The sequence below is a fragment of the Perognathus longimembris genome, chromosome 7, assembly GCF_023159225.1.
Source record: "Perognathus longimembris pacificus isolate PPM17 chromosome 7, ASM2315922v1, whole genome shotgun sequence".
Classification (NCBI taxonomy): domain Eukaryota; kingdom Metazoa; phylum Chordata; class Mammalia; order Rodentia; family Heteromyidae; genus Perognathus; species Perognathus longimembris.
This window is the reverse complement of record NC_063167.1, coordinates 53,557,813-53,577,043: the sequence shown is the minus strand read 5'-3', so window position 1 is coordinate 53,577,043 and position 19,231 is coordinate 53,557,813. Positions and strand designations below refer to the sequence as shown.

At 39.6% G+C, this 19,231-nt stretch overlaps 1 protein-coding gene across 1 annotated transcript in view; it reads right to left on the bottom strand.

Moving 5' to 3' along the window:
- The window catches only part of Acadm (acyl-CoA dehydrogenase medium chain), a 31,568-nt gene extending 18,519 nt beyond the window's left edge, over window positions 1–13,049 (bottom strand). Inside the window, exons 1-6 of the mRNA XM_048351606.1 lie at window positions 12,893–13,049; window positions 9,356–9,443; window positions 4,528–4,625; window positions 4,353–4,422; window positions 3,993–4,093; window positions 3,310–3,390 (exon numbers count right to left, since the gene is read on the bottom strand). Coding sequence (XP_048207563.1) covers window positions 3,310–3,390; window positions 3,993–4,093; window positions 4,353–4,422; window positions 4,528–4,625; window positions 9,356–9,443; window positions 12,893–12,961 — 507 coding nt within the window. The 5' untranslated portion in view covers window positions 12,962–13,049. The remainder of the gene's footprint in view (window positions 1–3,309; window positions 3,391–3,992; window positions 4,094–4,352; window positions 4,423–4,527; window positions 4,626–9,355; window positions 9,444–12,892) is intronic.
- Between the last annotated feature and the right edge of the window lie 6,182 nt (window positions 13,050–19,231).

Genomic DNA, 19,231 nt, shown 5'->3' with positions numbered 1-19,231 from the left:
CTAGTACTCAGCTTACATTCTATTTTTAACAAAGACTGGTGAAATGCCTATAGAAGATCACATTACTATTCAGATAAAGGAGGGAGAGAATGCAGTCTTAAAAATTTAAGGTATATTCTACAAAATTAAGAAAATTGAGGGAAGGGGTAGGAGAAAGATGAAAGTGATCAAGATGTATTGTATTCATAAGCTGCTTTTGCTGATGAAAATTCTTTGTACAACTGCTTAAGGATAGTAAAAACATATTTTTAAAAAACAGGGCGATCACATCACTATTAAGTGACTGAATCAAGATGTGCAAATAGGTCTTGTGATCCCAGGTTGAGTCACAACTCAAGTTGTCTCAGTCACATTCCAGCTATTTCCTAGCTCCATAGGAAATGAAAGTTTCATGTCAAGAATTTCCTTTACGGGCTGGGAATATGGCCTAGTGGCAAGAGCGCTTGCCTCCTACACATGAAGCTCTCGGTTCTGGAAAACAGCCAGAAGAGGCACTGTGGCTCAGGTGGCAGAGTGCTAGCCTTAAGCGGGAAGAAGACAGGAACAGTGCTCAGGCTCTGAGTCCAAGGCCCAGGACTGGCCAAAAAAAAAAAAAAAAAAATTTCCTTTACAACTAGGGTGTGTGTGTGTGTGTGTGTGTGTGTGTGTGTGTGTGTGTGTGTGTGTGTGTGTGTGTGTGTGTATGCATGCATCAGTATAAGGCACAAGGCCTTAAACTCAGGCCTCATGCTTTTGCTTAGCTTTTTCACTCAAAGCTAGCTCTTGTCCCTTTGGGCAACATCCCCACTTTTGGCTTTTTGCTGGTTAATTGCAGATCAGAGTCTCTTGGATATGTCTCCCCAGGTTAGTTTCAAACTGACATTTTCAGATCTCAGTCTCCTGAGCTGCTAGGATTATAGGTATAAGCAACCAGTACCCACTGGAGAGGGCTTTTATACAGGCTTCTGGGTTGTAGGTTTATGTTTGGACAAATGAGCTTTACTGAATGTCCACATAGTGTGTGACAAGTAGTCTACCTTTGATCTTAGCCAAAAGGCCAAAAGGTGATAGCCAGTGCAATACTTAGTACTGATTGCATAATACTTTAGACATTATATACCTACATTTTAGGAGTATACTAAAAGATTTATCCAATTTTTAAAAAAGAGGTAGTTACTACTTTAGTTTTTCTAATATATATATAAAAACACAAATGTAATGATTTTGATCTTATGAATTTTTTTAAATATCTAAAAATTATAGTACTGACCAAGCAACTGTACCTCACACATGTAATCCTAGCTTTTTGGAAGACTGAAATATAGAAGATCTGCAATTTGAGGTCAGCCAGGACACATACAAAAGTTCTCAGGATTCATTTTCTCAACTAGTAGCTGGAAAAGGTAGTTTGGAATTCTAGCTTCATGGAAAGTGTATACAGGTGTATCAAAGCCCAAAAGGAAGCCTGAGCAGGATGTAAGAACCTATCTCAAAAATAGTGAGGAAATGCCAGGTGCCAGTGGCTCATGACTGTAATCCTAGTTACTCAGGAGGCTGAGATCTGAAGAACATGGTTCAAAGCCAAAGTGGGCAGGAAAGTCTGTCAGATATTATCTCCAATTAACCAGCTGAAAGTGGAGCTATGGATCAAGTGGTAGAGGACCAGCCTTGAGCAAAAAAGCTAAAAGACATTTAGTTTAAGCCTTAGCACACAGGTACACACACACACAGACACACACAGACACACAGACACACGGACACACAGACACACACACACACACACACACACACACACACACACACACGGCTGGAGGTGGGTTCAGTGGTAGTGTGCCTGCCTGGAAAATTCAAGACTTTAAGTTCAAGCCTTAGTACCAGCAAAAACCAAAACAAAACAAAAATGAATGTTTCCTTTATCTCTGTATACTTCCTCAGTAAATATGTCTGACCCTAGATTGTGTTATAAGACACAATGACAAATATTGTAAAGAAACATAGACTCTATGGTTTCCCTCATTGGGAAAAATTAGTACACATCTAGAATAATCCTAGCAGAAGATCACAGTAGCTCAACAGCTATGTCCATATGAACACATAAGATGATACTAAGTGTAATGAACTCCAAGTTATGGAAACAATTGTTTTATCATTGTTGTTGTTATTTTCAACGTACCATGTGAAGCTATGACCTTTTTCTCTTGTCTTTCTTTCCCTGGTTTTACCCGATATCATTATAATTGACTTTAGTACCCTGCATATTGTATATATGTGTACTGCAACTAGGGAAGGGAAAGGGAATACCAAAATTGAGAGACATACCAACGCAACAGCAAAACTTACAAAACTATATGTTGTAAACCAACTGTACAACTCATTGAGGGGGGATAGGGAGGAGGGTGGGGGGAAAAGTGAGGGAGGAGGTAACAAGTTGGAAAAGAAATGCACTCACTGCCTTACGTATGAAACTGTAACCCCTCTATACATCACTTTAACAATAAAGAAATGAAAAAAAAGTTAAATTGTGTTATAATTGTCTGTAAAGTTAAATCCAAAAAGCTTTTTACTATGACATTATTATTGTCATAGAAATTGTTTTATGAAAGGGGGAAGGAAAGAGATGGAGAGAGGGAATTTGTATATATGTGTGGACATAACACATTGTACAACTAAATATAGCCTAATAAAAAGAAAGAACAGATTGAGGGCTAAGTGCATGGCTCAAATGGTAAGTGCCTACCTAGCAAGTACTAAGTCCTGAGATCAAACCCTAATACTACCAAAAGGGGGAAAAAACGTTAGTTTCAGAATAAAACCTCACTATTTATTTTAATATGTATACTTAAAAATACATAGCTTAAAATATAAAATATTGTTGAGTATCTCTCCAATAAAACTATCACTTAGTTTCCTTAAGTTATTTGGTCATCCAAACAAAACTATAATCTCTCTAGTCATACCTCCACATTGATTTGTTACTAATTCAGAGGACTACTAGTTTAAATACTTTGTACTTACAACATTCAATCAGAAGAACACTCAGTTCTTGAACCACAGCACTAAGTAGATGCACTCCGTTAAATAGATACTACTCTGATGAATGTAAGCAAGTTGATAATTATGACTTGTTCTTGACATTCAGAAACACCACTGAACTTAATATGTTGCCACCTTTTGTCTTATAGTCCAAAATACACATATGGATCAAAAAGAAGGGCACCTCCTTTGCCCTTATTTTTTAATTAATATTTTTTAAATTATCTTTAAGTAGCTGTACAAAGGAATTTCAATTCAACACAGTCATGAACTAAAGCAGCAGCTCTCCATACTTACACACATCATTGGCTCCTCCGTCAGTCTCCCTAAATACTTCTTTTGTTGTTGATCATTTCCAGCAATAATAACAGGCATTTGCTGCCAAAGAAATTGATATTTAGAAAGCAAGGTAAGTTTTATTGGAAATACAAATTGAGTAACATTACAGTTCAAACCAGAACTTCTTCCCTATGCCCCAAAGAGTAACTTCAGAGTACTAACATTTACTCTGTCCTTATAATCTAATCTAAGTCTTTTCATAAAATTCAGTTACATAAAGGATTTGCTTGGTAATATATAAAAATCTATTACTGTAAAATGCCCAAAAGATACACTTAGGATTTATAACATGGCAAATAGGAGCAGGCCTCCTATGAATTGCTCACTACATTACTGCATTGGAAGTAGAGGCCATAAGCCAATCTAAGCAGTTCTTGGATGCTGGCTGTAGACCTTGCTCTTAGAATTCCCACTGAAGCTACAACCAAGTGTACTGTTTCTCCACAAGGACAGCAAGGTCTCCATATACTGGAGAAAACCTATGCAAGGTGACCAGCACTGGAATTCTAACTCCAGGATTTACTACAACAACAGCAAAATGAATAAATAAATACAATGCCTACAACTTATGAGTTATCCTAACTTAGTTGTTTCTGAATCATTAAACAATTAATTAAACAATTAATTTTCTAGTGACTTACCCCCAAAGAATTTGCTTCAATAGCAGTTTGAACTCCTGTACACCCATAAGCCAATTCTTCAGTAATTAAACAAGTATCAAAAGTTCCAAGTCCAAGACCTCCTATAGGATTAAAATGTTTTAAGAACTCATTATAACACATCATACATTTTAAAAAAGAAAAGTGAACTATTTAAGTACTGGTTGGAACCAGTTAAGAAGAGGGGAACATGACACTATATAATAAACACAAAGCTTCTAAAAATAAGTACAGGTAAAGGAGGACAAAGGCAGAGCCATTTAAATCAACAAATATTTTAAAGAAGTTTCACCATTTTTCTAGTTTGAAACCATTGTAGGATTCAAAACAAGGAAAACTTACCACAACTCTGTGGAATGTGTGTATTGATTAAACCAAGTTCCCAGGCTCTTCTAATTATGGGGAAAGGATACTAAAAGAACAAAAACAAAAACAGTTATGTAATATTTGTGTATAACTACATGATCTTACAGAAAAAAGAAAGGTAAGACTTCTCTCCTCCAATGTGTACACTTACTTCACCACTTTTATCATATTCTGCAGCTGCTGGGACTATTTCCTCTCTGGCAAACTTTCGAGCAGTCGCTTGAAATTCTTTCTGCTGCTCACTGAGTTCTGTTTGGAAAACATTTTTTAAAAGACAATAAGTTGAGGGAGAAAGGCCCTATGAAGTTAATATATGGAGATTTACATCTATCATGGGGAGTTTAACCTTTAATTAATCAGAAAGTCTAATGAATACAGTGCATTCTCGGACTAATCAAAATTTCCCTGCAGGGGCTGGGAACATGGCCTAGTGGTAAAGTGCTCACCTCAAAATTTCCCTGCATATAAATGTCAGTACAGATACTGAAGGAAACAGGCAAGGTTTCTAAACTTTTAGCACTCAAATAAGCACTTCTCTTCTCTGATAATGTAAAAATATTTATGTTAGCCTGGAGGCATGGTAGCCTACCAGTGTGAGGCCTTGAGTTCCAATCTCAGTATCACCAAAGTCTCATTCTTGAGCAGATTTATTTTTATTCACTAAGACTTGAGTGAAAATAATATATAAGACATGTTCCTGATCTCAAGAATCAGTGCAGCGAAGGCCATAACACTTATTTCTTGGAAATGTACAAGAAAATTGATGCCATGATTTCAATCTTACTTTTTTCTTTTGGTGCCTATCCTGGGGATGAAACTCAAGGCTTCCTGGGATCTGTCCCTGAGCTTTGTTGCTCAAAGCTATCGCTCTAGCAGTTGGGCCTTGAGCTGGCTTTTTTGGTGCTTGATTGGAGATAAGAATCTCAGTCTTTCTTGGCCAGACTGGCTTCAAACCTAAATTCTCAGATCTCAGCCTCCTGAGTAGCTAGGATTACAGGTGTGAGCCACAGGTGCCCTCATTCAATTTTACTTATTTAAACTTAGACAATTTCATTGTCATCTGTCAGAACAGAAAATCTTGGTAAAAGTGATGAAAATGTCTTTCAGGAAACAGAAATAATGTAAGACTCTACTGTATTGTTAATAAGTGATCTCTAAACTATTAAGTTTGAATGAGGATTTATTTAAAAATAAACAGCCACTAGATTCAGGAGAGGATAAGAGTATATTGCTAACTGTATTTTTCTCAAATCTATGCTATCTAATATTTTAATATGGTTGCCTCCAATGTCAAAAGATAAATAGGATTTTTTTGAGTGTTACAAGTATTTAGAATTTAGGGCTTTTTGCTTGGTATATAAGCCCTCTGCCACTTGGGCCACATCCCAAACTCTAAAATATAATTGAGGTTTTTTTTTAAAAAAGTATATTTAACCAGGTGCTGGTGGCTCATGCCTGTAATCCTAGCTATTAAATAGGCTGCGATCTGAGGATTGTGGTTCGATGCCAGCCCCAGCACAACCGTGAGACCCATCTCCAATTAACTACTCAGAAAAAGCCAGAAGTGGGGCTGTGGTTCAAGTGGTAGATACAGTGTTAGCCTTGAACACAAAGAGGCTCAATGGCAGTGCCCAAACCGTGAGCTCAAGCCTCAGGAGTGGCAAAAAAAAACAAAAAAAGAAAAAGAAAAAGAAAAGTACATCTGTGTGTATTATATTTTCAGCAAAAATAAGGAGAGCAAAAGCACAGAAAAAGGAATGAGATAAAATATAAGTCAGTGAGATTTAGGTACTGAATTGAGGAGCATCAGGTCAAATCCCTCAATTATTAGGTAAGGAATCTAAAGCAGAGAGAGGAAATGATAGCCCCCCAGTCTTCCCATGAATTAGCAATGGAAGAATAGGTGGGTTTTGCTGCTGGTATTTTTATTTATTTATTTATTGCTTTTGGCTACTGGAGTATGAAGTCAAGAGCCACAGGCCACTATATAAATAAGTGTTATGCCACTTATCCACTCTGCTAGCCCTTATTTTATTTTATATTTTTGCTTTTATTTTTCAGGTACAGCCTTCTGTTTTGCCTGGGACTGGTCTCAGACCTTTATCCTCCAACTTATGGCTAGCACTGTAACTAGGACTCAACTATGCCCATTAATTTGAAATGACAGTCTCACTTTTTGCCTGCGCTGGCCTTAAACTAATCCTAATTTCTGCCTCTAAATTAGATGTGCAGTATTTTCCACAGCAAAGATTTACTTGGAAAATCAGGGTAGTCTATTGGAAGGTTGCAGATTGGTTAAGAGGAAGAAAGCCATGGTTTTCTAGTTCTCTCATGTATTAATTGTTAAGAATCCACTTTCATCAGACCATTATTGGGTAGAAACTTCATGTACAATCATATAAACTATTCTTCAAAGAAATCCTACAATAGAAATTATCTCCATTTTATAACAAACCAGATCAACTGGTCAGAGGTGTTCTCTGTATTTTATCCTCATGCTTCAAAAACTCCCTCCCAAATATTTACATTGACTTAATCCTGCCACCCTGGAAATGCTCACAGATTTCCTGCTAGTTTCTTACTGCTATGAATTTGTATGCTATAAGCTGAAACTATATACCAATGCTAATGAACATCCTAGACTTTCAAAAACCAAACTGCTATCTTCATCCTACGTGAAAACCTTTCAACCAATTCAGAGAAGGGAAAAAATTTTGGAATAGAATTAGCAACAATAACCCTAGGGCTCCGATGCTGTCAGTTGTTCCTGGTTTGTATTCATATCTCAGCTGCCTTGGCACTGTGTTTTTATTATTACATTATTATTACAATTATAATTAGTTGTACAAACACATATAACATGTACATGTACATGTCAATCTTTGAGTACAATGTATCTTGATCAATGTCACCCCTACCATCATCCTCTCCATCTATCCCATCCCTACTTATCCTCTCAAGTTACCTGGTCCCATTTGAACTATATTCCTAAACATTTTGAAGCAAAAAACCCTTTGCCACCTAAAGTGGCAAAAGATGCTAAAAATAGGAATTGTTATTTCTTCTTTTTTTTTTTTTTGCCATCCCTGGAGCTTGCCTCAGGGCCTGAGCACTGTCCCTGGCTTCGTTTTACTCAAGGCTAGCACTCTGCCACTTGAGCCACAGCACCACTTCTGGCCGTTTTCTATATATGTGGTGCTGGGGAATCGAACCCGGGTCTTCATGTATACAAGGCAAGCACTCTTGCCACTAGGCCATATTCCCAGTCCATTTTTGCTTTTTTTTTTTTAACCTAGAGATTTCATTTAATAAAAAAAAGAAAAATCTTACTTCTTTGAAACTCTGATGACACCATATTACTCTCTGGTCCCAGGTATGAGAACCTTATGTAATAGCATCAAAACTGCATTCAGATAAATCGTGGTTAAAACAGGCTTTACTTTTTTATCCACTAAGTAGATTAAAAAGTGTTCTGGGGGCTGGGGATATGGCCTAGTGGCAAGAGTGCTTGCCTTGTATACATGAAGCCCTGGGTTCAATTCCCCAGCACCACATATATTAGAAAACGGCCAGAAGGGGCGCTGTGGCTCAAGTGGCAGAGTGCTAGCCTTGAGCAAAAAGAAGCCAGGGACAGTGCTCAGGCCCTGAGTCCAAGGCCCAGGACTGGCCAAAAAAACAAAAACAAAACAAACAAACAAACAAAAAACAACAACCCAAAAAGTGTTCTGGGGGAGGGGGGTGGCCTAGTTATATCTCCTCCTCTCTTTGTGTGTATGTGCATGTGTAGGTGTGTGTGTGGTACTGGGGTTTGAACACAAGCCTGTGGAACACTTGGCTTATTTGCTCAGCTGGTGATCTACCAGAGCCATGCCTCCAGTCCTACTTTTTGCTGGTTATTTTGGAGACAGAGTTTTGTAGAGTTTTATGCTTAGGCTAGCTGTGCAATACAATCCTCCAGATGTCAACTTCCAGAGTGGGTAGGATTACACACTGGCAACTCTTTGATTCTTTCGTGTGTGTGTGTGTGTGTGTGTGTGTGTGGTGTGCATGTGTGTGTGGTGTGCATGTGTGTGTGGTGTGCGTGTGTGTGGTGTGCATGTGTGCACATCTGGTCCTGGGGCTTGAACTCAAGGCTTGGGTTTTTTTGTTTAAAGTTAGCACTCTTTTACTTTGAGCCACAGTTCACTGCCAGTTTTCTGATGATTAACTGCAGATAAGAGTCTCATGAACTTTCCAGACTGGGCTGACTTTGAACTGCAATCCTTAGGTCTTAGCTTTCTGAACAGGCATGAGCCACCAGTACCCAGCTATCAGCACTTTGATTCTTAACGTTGCTTTTGATCAGCAATGCTTGAAGTTTGTCCAATTGTTTTTTTCCCCAATACTAGAGTCTGAACTTGGTGCTTCATGCTTGCTATGCAAGGGCTTTCCCACTTGAGCCACTGCATCAGCCCTCTAAAAAATGTTTTTAAAAGTATTTGTTGTCTTCAAATTTGTAAATTGGAAGATGACTCATGTATATTATTACTTTGGGAAGGAATATATATAATGTATATGTACACATTTATACACATATTACACACATACACATGTATGCATACACATATTCTAACACAGACCAAATGTATAGAGTAGTATGCTGAAGAAGAAAATGAACTCAGCCAGGTAATCTTAGCTACTTAGAAAGCTGAGGTACAGAGGGTCTTGATTCTGAGACTAACCCAGGCAGAAAAGTCCATTAGACTTCATCTCCAAAATAACCAGCAAAAAAGCCAGCTGGAGGCATAGTTCAAGATATAGAGCATTAACTGATCAAACAAGCAAATGGGGTAAGAGAGGAAAAGCCCTGAATATAGCCAAAAGAAACAAAATGAGCTGAGGAAGAATGGGTGTAATTCTACCTGATGGCAGACATAACAAGAGGTTAACAAACATATTCCAGACAAATACATTTTTAAGTCAAAAGACAGAATATATACCAAAGCTAAATCCTATTCCTGGTTCATGTTTTTGAGAAACTTTTGTGTGTTGTGATCTCCACTCAAAATGAGCCACATTTCTCAGGACCTGTAAAATACAACATTATTAAAAATAAACGTGAGAAATTAAGTATCAACTAAATAAGACAATACTTACCATCATAAGCGAGTATAATAACTTGTTTGCCCATATTTGAGGTCTACATTCAAGTCATTTTTACTTAAATGTTTTCATTTATAACTTATGTAAGCCAATTATCAGCTACAAGAACACCTATCCAAAGTCGTGTGTGTGTGTGTGCGCGTGTGTGTGTGTGCACATGCTAGTCCTAGGTCTTGAACTCAGGGCCTAAATGCTGTCTTTGTTTTCTGTTCAAGGCTAGCTCTTTATCATTTGAGCCACAGCTCCACTTGGAATTGTAGTGCTTTCAAGAATTTTCTGTTCTATCATTTTGATACCCAGCCCCTGGAATTCCCGCAGCTGAGCCACTAGGAACCTAGAAACCTTCTCTTCTGAAGACCCCATTTTTCTTTCTTTCTTTCTTTCTTTCTTTCTTTCTTTCTTTCTTTCTTTCTTTCTTTCTTTCTTTCTTTCTTTCTTTCTTAAATTTTGTTGACAGCGTGTTGTGCAAAAGGGGTACAGTTACATAATAGGGCAGTGAGTACATTTCTTGTGATATCTTACACCCTCGTTTTTCTTTCCCTTCCCTAGATCGGGTATGCATATATACAATACTCAGTGTACCAAAAACATACACAGTAGCCACGTGGCATACGCCAAAGGAAATTCACCTAGATACTTTAAATATAACGCCAACAATAGAGTTTGCTTATTCTTATCCGAAGACCCCATTTTCTAAGTACTTCTCTCTTGTCTAACAAAGTAAACTTGCATAAACCCAAGTTTTATGAACTTTCTTGTGATCTGTAGGGATTCATATAATCAGGGGTCAGCAAAGTACAGCTATCAACAGTTTTGTTAATCAAATTTTAATGGAACACAGGCAGTCCACATTGTCTACTGCTGCTTTCAATTCAAAGTTACTTGGCTGTCACAGACACCCTGGGGTTGCAAAACATAATCTATTATCTATCACTAAAAACAAAAAAGTCGGCCATATTTTATTAATATACTAAATTTTAGCAGATGAACTATCATATTTCTTCAAAAGGACATATAAAAAACAAAGTAAGATACCCAAATATTATTCCTTTGCAACCCATTTTTATATTCCTGATAATTTAATGGTCCTAGAAGCAGCCAACAGTATTTATTAAAGTTAGCAAGCTGAAAAGCACTCCCAGTACTTCTGAGTAATCAACTGAGGGCAGCCAAAATTACCTGTTACACTTAAAAGGGTTTTGAAAGGATACTTCCTTTGGCAACTTTCACAAGGTAGGCATAAAGAGAAAATAAATAAGCTTACAATTTAATATGATAATTACTAACATTTAAAGTGACAAAATCATTTGGATTACCAAAAATGTAATCTAACTAGCCCTTTCAAAATAAGATTCCTTACACTACAATCCTGAAAGATAATTACACTGTATGACAAGTCATTTTCCTTGCAACTTTCATTAGCTGTTTTGTGAAGTCACTGGTTTGCATTGCACTGTCTTTATAGACTACATATCTTCTTTACAGTCAATTATAAGTATTAATTCAGTGATTGCCAAGTCAACCCTAAGATTAAGGCACTATTTTCATTCTTATTTTGCACAGGAAGAAGGTTGGGTAAAACTAGACAAGGTCACTCCTGGTCTTAGGAAGATAAATCAGGATTCTACCCCTCACATTTCCTGTTAAGAGTTCAGGCCTCAACCACTGGCTACATTGCTCTTATTCTCCTAGATGGTCACTAGCTTCTTTAAGAAACAAGAACAATTCACAAAAATCAGGTAAAATACTCTTGACTCTACTACAAATGTGTTAACATAAATTGTTGAATATAAAACATTACTCAAAAAGCAAGCAATATGATCTGCTGAGAGAATTTAAACAGGCAATTACCTAATGGGTTTAAAGTAATTTACAAACAGCCAGTTTACATATAATCTTTTCAAAAAACATGGTATGTAAAGCAAAGTGTGAAAGTCAGAACACTCAGGGGAAAGTGTCCATTTGCCCTGCTAATTACTTAACAATGTTAATCATTCAAAGATGTAGCTTGAAGGAAAATAATACAGAATTGCTGAATCTAAGTCTAGTTTCCTGACTTACATCTTTTTGACAGTGGACAGGTTGTAAATGTTTTATGTGTTATGGTTTATATTATACTAGGAAGCCACTGGAGCTAATCTCTCACTGGATACGCTGACACAATAAAAATAAGGTGTTTGAATGTGATAAAAAAAATGGTCTTATTATTTCAGGCTCTCTACCCAGAAAACATTGTAATTCCAAATATGCAAAAAAAATAGCAACTTCAATGAATTATCAATTCAGAAACAATAATGCCACTACAATTAAATATTTTCATAACGGATATAACTTTTCCTACAATTCCTTCTTAGAAACTGAAAACTCTCAATTTTATGACAGTGTAAGGAAGAGATATATTTACAATTAGGTTTCTCTAGATCATTCCTTGGAGAGGTCAAGAAATCTTTTTTTTTTCTGATGTAATAGTTAAAAATAATTTTTGAAGTACCCAATGCCTTCAGAGCTCATTAACTTGTAAAGCAACGGCATAAATTGGGCAAAAATACAATAAAATTACTATAAAGTAAAACTTTTGGGATGTTTTTGGTCCATGACAACTGAAATTTAATTCTAAATGTTAATCTTGTGTTAATGTATCAGCGTGATACACATTGAGAATGTATAAGACACATACTCGATATAGACATATCTTATATGCAAAGTCCTGAAGTAGTTTCTTTTGTTTCTTAAACTTGCGAGGGCGCTCCTCCACATGACAAAACCAAAACATTTAGTAGCCAGTACATTAAGTTTCCAAAGGAGCAGGCGTTCTGTTTTGCTTTCCATGATTGTGCCAGCACCCAAGTTGAGACTTTTGGATTCCAACACCTTTTCAGCAAACCTAATGGGACAAGTTATCTTACTATTCGGGTCTGGCCGGGAGATGAAGGGCGAATCGGGGATATCCTTGTCGGGGAGACATGGTGTCTGTTCTGCAAACCAGGGGTCCCGATTCTGACACTTGATCTAATTCCCTGGTTCGCCCGGGAGTGGGATTCCTTGTAGAACGCCTTGCGGAGCCAGAGAACGAAGTCTGTAAGGAGGTTGCTGCCAGTGGGGGCGGGCCCGGACCCGGGCCCGGGAGGACTCGGGCGAGTACAGCCGGGGTGCATTCTATTCTGCGCGGTGAGCAGTCCTAGGCCCGGTGCGCAGTGACCCCCGTCCAAGCCCGACGGGGTCCTGGAGCCGGATAAGGAGTGGGGGGCACGGGGCCCAAGCAGACTTCTGCCCCATCACCGCCCCTACCAGTCGGGGTTGCATTTCTAGACTGTTCCTGGCCTCCACCCCTACATCCACGCCCAGCCCCCCGCAGACCCTGGTCTCCCTCTCACCCAGCAGCTTCTCCTAAACACGGCTGCCATGTTGATTCCGGACCGCGCAACTCCGAGCCCAAGCCCCATCGACTGCGCCCCAGCGCAGAAGGGCTTAGTGGTGGGCGTGGTCACCACGGCCCTCCTGACGTGTGGGCGAGCCCGGGGGCGTGGTCTCCTGAGGGCCGGGCTCGCGCTGACCCAGCGACCTTGGCCTTCGGGAAGAGTTGTCCACTGTAGCTCATCCGGAGGACCCGGAAATGCCAAGACGCTGTCCCGCCCAGTGCTTGCAAAGGGCGCGGACTGGCAGTTGCCCAGGGGACACGGGAAGGCGGGGGCTGGACGCGAATCTAGGCGAGAGGGCACCGCGAGACTCTAGGGATCTGGTCTCAGCGGTGAGAGCTGACCTTTGCTGGCAGACAGAGGTCAGAGCAAATTCTACTTTGTCACCGTACCCTTTCACTTGTAGGAATAAAGCGAAAGCATACCAGGACTTCGGCCTATTTAAACGAATTGAGGGATTTAATTTTTTTTTTGTGTGTGTGACTATTATGATCAGGAACTTTTATTTTTTATTTTTTTTTCCAAATTTTTATTATCAAACTGATGTGCAGAGAGGTTACAGTTTCATACGTTAGGCATTGGATACATCACTTGTACTGTTTGTTACCTCATCCCTCATACCCCTCAAGGGATTTAATTCTTGCACACAAGTCCAAACTTTCTGAGTATTGCCAAGACAGTTTGTTAATCTTGTATGTGTGTGTGCTCACGCGCCGCGTGTATGTGCGCGCGCGCCTCCGGTGTGAATATGGAGAGTGTACTTTGAGATTCATCCTGTGGAAAGCTCTTAGCTCAGCCCATGAATGTTGAGAGGAACTTAAAGTCATTTTATTTTCCAATTTGATCTAGTGGGATGAAAAGCTCGGATGAAATGCTGGATACTTCCTAGCAAAGGCCAAGGGCAAGCCAGGACTGTGCATGTTTTCCTTTTCTCAAGACTCTCTCTCTCTCTCTCTCTCTCTCTCTCTTTCTCTCTCTCTCTCTTTCTCTCTCTCTCTCTCTCTCTCTCTTTCTCTCTCTCTCTCTCTCTTTCTCTCTCTCTCTCTCTCCCTCCCTCCCTCCCTCCCTCCCTCCCTCCCTCCCTCCCTCCCTCCTTTCCTTTCCTTTCCTTTCCTTTTCTTTCTTTCTTTCTTTCTTTCTTTTTTTTTTTTTTGTCGATGGGTGGATTAAACTCGGGGCCTGAGTGCTGTCCCGGAATTCCTCTTGGGTCACAGCCACTTCCAGTTTTCTGGTGGCTAATTGGAGATAAGAGTCTTATGGGGACTTTTCTGCCCAGCTGGCTTCAAACCCCCATCCTCAGATATCAGGTTCCTGGGTAGCTAGGATTACAGGCATGAGCCACCAGTTCCCACCTTAAGACATCTCACTTTCATTACTGACCCTGTAGTTTATGATTTTGAGCCTTCCCACTCCTTTTTTTTTTTTTTTAATGTGGTTATTGGGGCTTAAACTCAAGGCCTGGGTTCTTCCCTCAGCTTTTTTGCTTAATACTAGCACTCTACTACTTGAGCCACAGCTTTACTTCCAGCATTTTTGCTGGTTAATGGGAGATAAGTCAGGGCTGGCTTTGAACACCAATCGTCAGATTTCAGCCTCCTAAGTAGCTAGAATTGTGTGCCACTAGCTCCTGCTGGCTTTTCAATCTTTTTAAGTAACATGCTTAAAACCTGGTTAACTTTGCCTTTTGACTAGCAAAAGCCACTATATGGTCATTCTAATTTAGCTACTTAGTTTCTATATCTTGTCATTATACACCCCTGCTTATGTGTTTAGCCCAAAATAAAGTTAAGTGCTAACCTCAAAGTAAAAGTATCAGGAAAATTCTGAAAAGTGAGAACTGAGTTTTATTCTAGTCTCCAGAAGAAACTCTTTAGAGGTGTAAGAAAAGCACAAAGTGGGTTCTTAATGATGAATCACCATTTGCTATGCACAATTTTTGTCCAATTTTTATACTGCATATTAAACTCAGAAAAGATAAATGAAAAGTACAAAGTTACTCATATATTCATCACTTCAAGTCAAATCTTTTGCCATATCTTAGTATGTTTTGCCATATTTGTATGTTTATGAATGTGAAGTATGGATACTAGTTTTAAGTGGCACTATCTAGGCTTCTTGGTGGATAATGGGACTTTCTGAAATTCCACTTCCTCACTCCCACCCCCAGGTTATAGGCACCTGAATTCCCAGAAGCAGATGGGGTGGGACTTGGGACAATAGGTTCCCAGACCTGCCAGGCCTGTGCCATTTACTTGAGAGACTCTGAACTACTCTGGGCTCCCTGCTGCTTTGCTCCTTAACCAGTACCCTGTTAGGCCTCTCCTGCAGCCATTGTACCATGCCTCCTGTCTCCTGACTCTCCTCAGGTCACCATGGTGTCTCTCTTCAACTCTCCATTAGAATTGATCTGGTTTGTTGAGATTGTTTTTCTGCTCTTTCTCTACTATCCTCATGGCTCAGTTTCCTAACAGTATTAAGGTTTTGTTTGTTTGTTTGCAACATGAGTCTGCTCACAGTCACAGGCTTTCTAATAAAGACGTCTGATTCAAGCTCTCAAAACGTTGCTTCTTTGTGTTTCATGATCAAATTCCTGGATATCATCTGTGTGTGTGTGTGTGTGTGTGTGTGTGTGTGTGTGTGTTTTGTCAGACTACAAGTGTAGCTCAAGTTGTCAGAAACCTGGTAAGTGTCATAAACTGCATTTTGCTGAGAAACAATGACTTCTTCCTTGGGACCTTGAATTAACTAAAAAGCGGGAGAAAAGCTTGGCATCACTGCCTCCAGTTTGTGTGTATCTGTGCTGTAAGCCCTTTTCTCTGTAGTCAGTTTACAATCACTTTGGAATCCAGGAAGGAGAGAATTTTAAAAAAATTCCAATGGAAACTAACTCCTTAAGGAATCACAGCTTCTGAAGGCCAGGCACAACACCTACCAGGCAGCAGTGACTTGTTTATACTGTTTAGTGAAGACATCTGTCTAACTTCCTGAGCCCTACTGAAAACTAGGATTAAGATAATGATCAGCCCAGGCTCTTTTTTTGCCTCAGACTCTTAGCTCTGTACAGCTCTAGAAATTTGCCCTCAGTTTCCATTATAGTTCATGTCTGTACCCTGATGATGGCTTGGAGAGGTACTGAAGTGCTGGCTTCCCACAGCTGTCTATAATAAATCTCCATTTTCTATCTGTCTCTTTATTTGGCTTGTAAGGTCAAGCGACTGGATCTGTGGAACTCCCAAATTTTGAGCCAGGAGTCTAAAGCCTGATTTTGTAAATTGAACACAAGACATGTCTCTCTAAACACTTTAGTATATGTTTCCTTGGGGAACTGACTTATTAGGACCTTTATCTCACTGAAAATAAATATGCTCCAGTATCATGCAGTATTATTCATTCAGTATTCTGATTTCTCCAATTGTTGCTAATATGCCTTCTCGAGCTGGGTTGTTTTTGAACCAAGATCCTATGAATGATTTCTCATCACTGTTGGTTTGTAACTATATTTGGTCTCTTAATCTAATTCATTTATCATCAACAATACTATTTTGTTCTATAAGAGACCAAGCCAAATGTCCCGAAGAATGCCCCAATTCCCAGTCTGAATGTATTTATTTGTGTTGCAATATCTCCTAGTTCCTATAAGCCAAAAAGTATTAGAGGCTTGAGAGCTTCAGATTAAATCTATTTGGCAAAAATACTTTGATATCACACTGTGCAATCCATATTGTACCACCTTAGGTAGCAATTAATGTCAACTTCATTATACTATTAAGGATGATCATTTTATTAAGGTGATAACAAACTGTTCTTCCCATAGTAAAGGTTTATTTTTGTTTATACCAGTAAGAACAGACATACATAGTGATAGTTGGCATCAGGCCAAACAATCTTTCACCTAAATTTTACCCAGTGGTAGAAGTTTACACATTTCTCAGTAAATACCACACTACTAACAGGAGACCGTTTCACCAACATTTGCTACATTTTTAGAGGAAATGTTCCTTCCTTAAGGTCTTTCCCTAGCCGATGGAATAAATAAATGTCAGTAACAGAGCTGGGCATACTACATTATGTTACTGTGAAAATCATTTCAAGGAAAAGGAATTGGTGATTATGCTTCTGTAGGCTTCTGCTGTTGCTTCACACTCCATCAGACTTGCCAGTGAAAACCCAGATGCACATTCAATAATGCTTCTATTTGTGGAGCAAAAGTCATATTAAAATCTGTGGCTTTTTTTTTTTCCAGTCTTGGGGCTTGAACTCAGGGCATAGGCACTGTACCTGAACTAATTTTGTGCAAGGATAGCATTCTAACACTTGAGCCACATGACAATTCCAGCTTTTTCTGTATATGAGGTGCTGAGGAATCAAACCCAGGGCTTCTTGCATGCTAGGCAAGCACTCTACTAGGAAGCCACATTCCCAGCCCCTCTTGTAGGTTCTTTAATCACTAGATTTGCCTATTTGATTTAGATACGAGAAATTAACTTTTAGTGACTTTGCTTTTCATTTTTGACACCTCTTTCTAAGGGTTTTTGCTCAGTGGTAGAGTTCTTACCTAGCATGTCTAAAGTGCTTTGTTTGATCTCTAGCAAGAAGAAGAAGGATGAGGGAGATGAAGGGGAAAGGCAGAAGGAGGAGGAAGGGGAGAAGGAAGGAGGGAGAATAGTGGGGCCTATGTAAGGAGAATATCTGATTTGTAAAATATCTGATCAAATATTAGAGACATTTAATTTTGTCTTCTGAGGCTGACACCCTGGGCCAAACATGATAACTTACTTTAAAAAGAAAAAAGAAAATGACTATAGCATAAAGGGTTGTGGGCATGGTAGAGTCAAAACTCCAGTACCCAGGTGGAGGTGGAAGGAAGAAAAAATATTCAGGTATGTCAGTTTTTTTTTTTTTCCAGTCCTAAAGCTTGAACACTGCACACTGTCCCTGGCTTCCTTTTGTTCAAGGCTAGCACTCTACCACTTAAGCCACAGTACCACTTCTAGCTTTTTCTTTTCATGTGATGCTGAGGAATCAAACCCAGGGCTTCATGCATGCTAGGCAAGCACTGTACTACTAAGCCACATTCTCAGCCCTGTCAGGTGTAAGTTTATTTATTCCTTAGGATAAGCTATCTGGATATCTTTTTTGTTTCCTTGTTTTTGGTCAGTGATGGGGCTTGAAATCTGGGCCTGGGTGTTGTCCCTGAGCTCTTGAGTTCAAGGCTCACCCTCTACCACTTTGAACCACAGCACCACTTCCAGGTTTTCTGGTAGTTAGTTGGAAATAAGACTCACCGACTTTCTTTCCCAGGCTGGCTTTGAACTATGATCCTCATATCTCAGCCTCCTGAGTAACTAGGATTGCAGGTGTGAGCCACTGGTTCCTGGCACCATAGGATATCTTTACAAATAATGATACTTAACATTCATTATTTGCCATAATCCGTATCTTATTGTAAAGGATTTTCTTCTTTGCAACAATTCTTTTTTTTTTTTTTTTTTGGCCAGTCCTGGGCCTTGGACTCAGGGCCTGAGCACCTTCCCTGGCTTCTTCCCTCTCAAGGCTAGCACTCTGCCACCTGAGCCACAGAGCCCCTTCTGGCCGTTTTCCATATATGTGGTGCTGAGGAATCGAACCGAGAGCTTCATGTGTAGGAGGCAAGCACTCTTGCCACTAGGCCATATTCCCAGCCCTAATATCTCTTGATTTTATTTTATTTATTTATTTATTTATTTTTGGCCAGTCCTGGGCCTTGGACTCAGGGCCTGAGCACTGTCCCTGGCTTCTTCCCGCTCAAGGCTAGCACTCTGCCACTTGAGCCACAGCGCCGCTTCTGGCCGTTTTCTGTATATGTGGTGCTGGGGAATCGAACCTAGGGCCTCGGGTATCCGAGGCAGGCACTCTTGCCACTAGGCTATATCCCCAGCCCTTGATTTTATTTTATTTATTTATTTTTGCCAGTCTTGGGCTTGGACTCAGGGCCTGGGCACTGTCCCTGGCTTCTTTTTGCTCAAGGCTAGCACTCTGCCACTTGAGCCACAGCGCCACTTGTGGCCATTTTCTGTATATGTGGTGCTGGGGAATCGAACCCAGGGCTTCATGTATAGGAGGCAAGCACTCTTGCCACTAGGCCATATCCCCAGCTTTGCAACAATTCTTAAGAGAATCTCTTAGAATAAAATAATTTCTCATATACGAAAAGGAAAATGTCAGTCTCAGTAAATTTCAGTTAAGTTCTAAACTAACATTTTGGTCAGAGCCACAGTATTTATAGCAGACATTCAACAAATGTTTGCTAGGTGATTA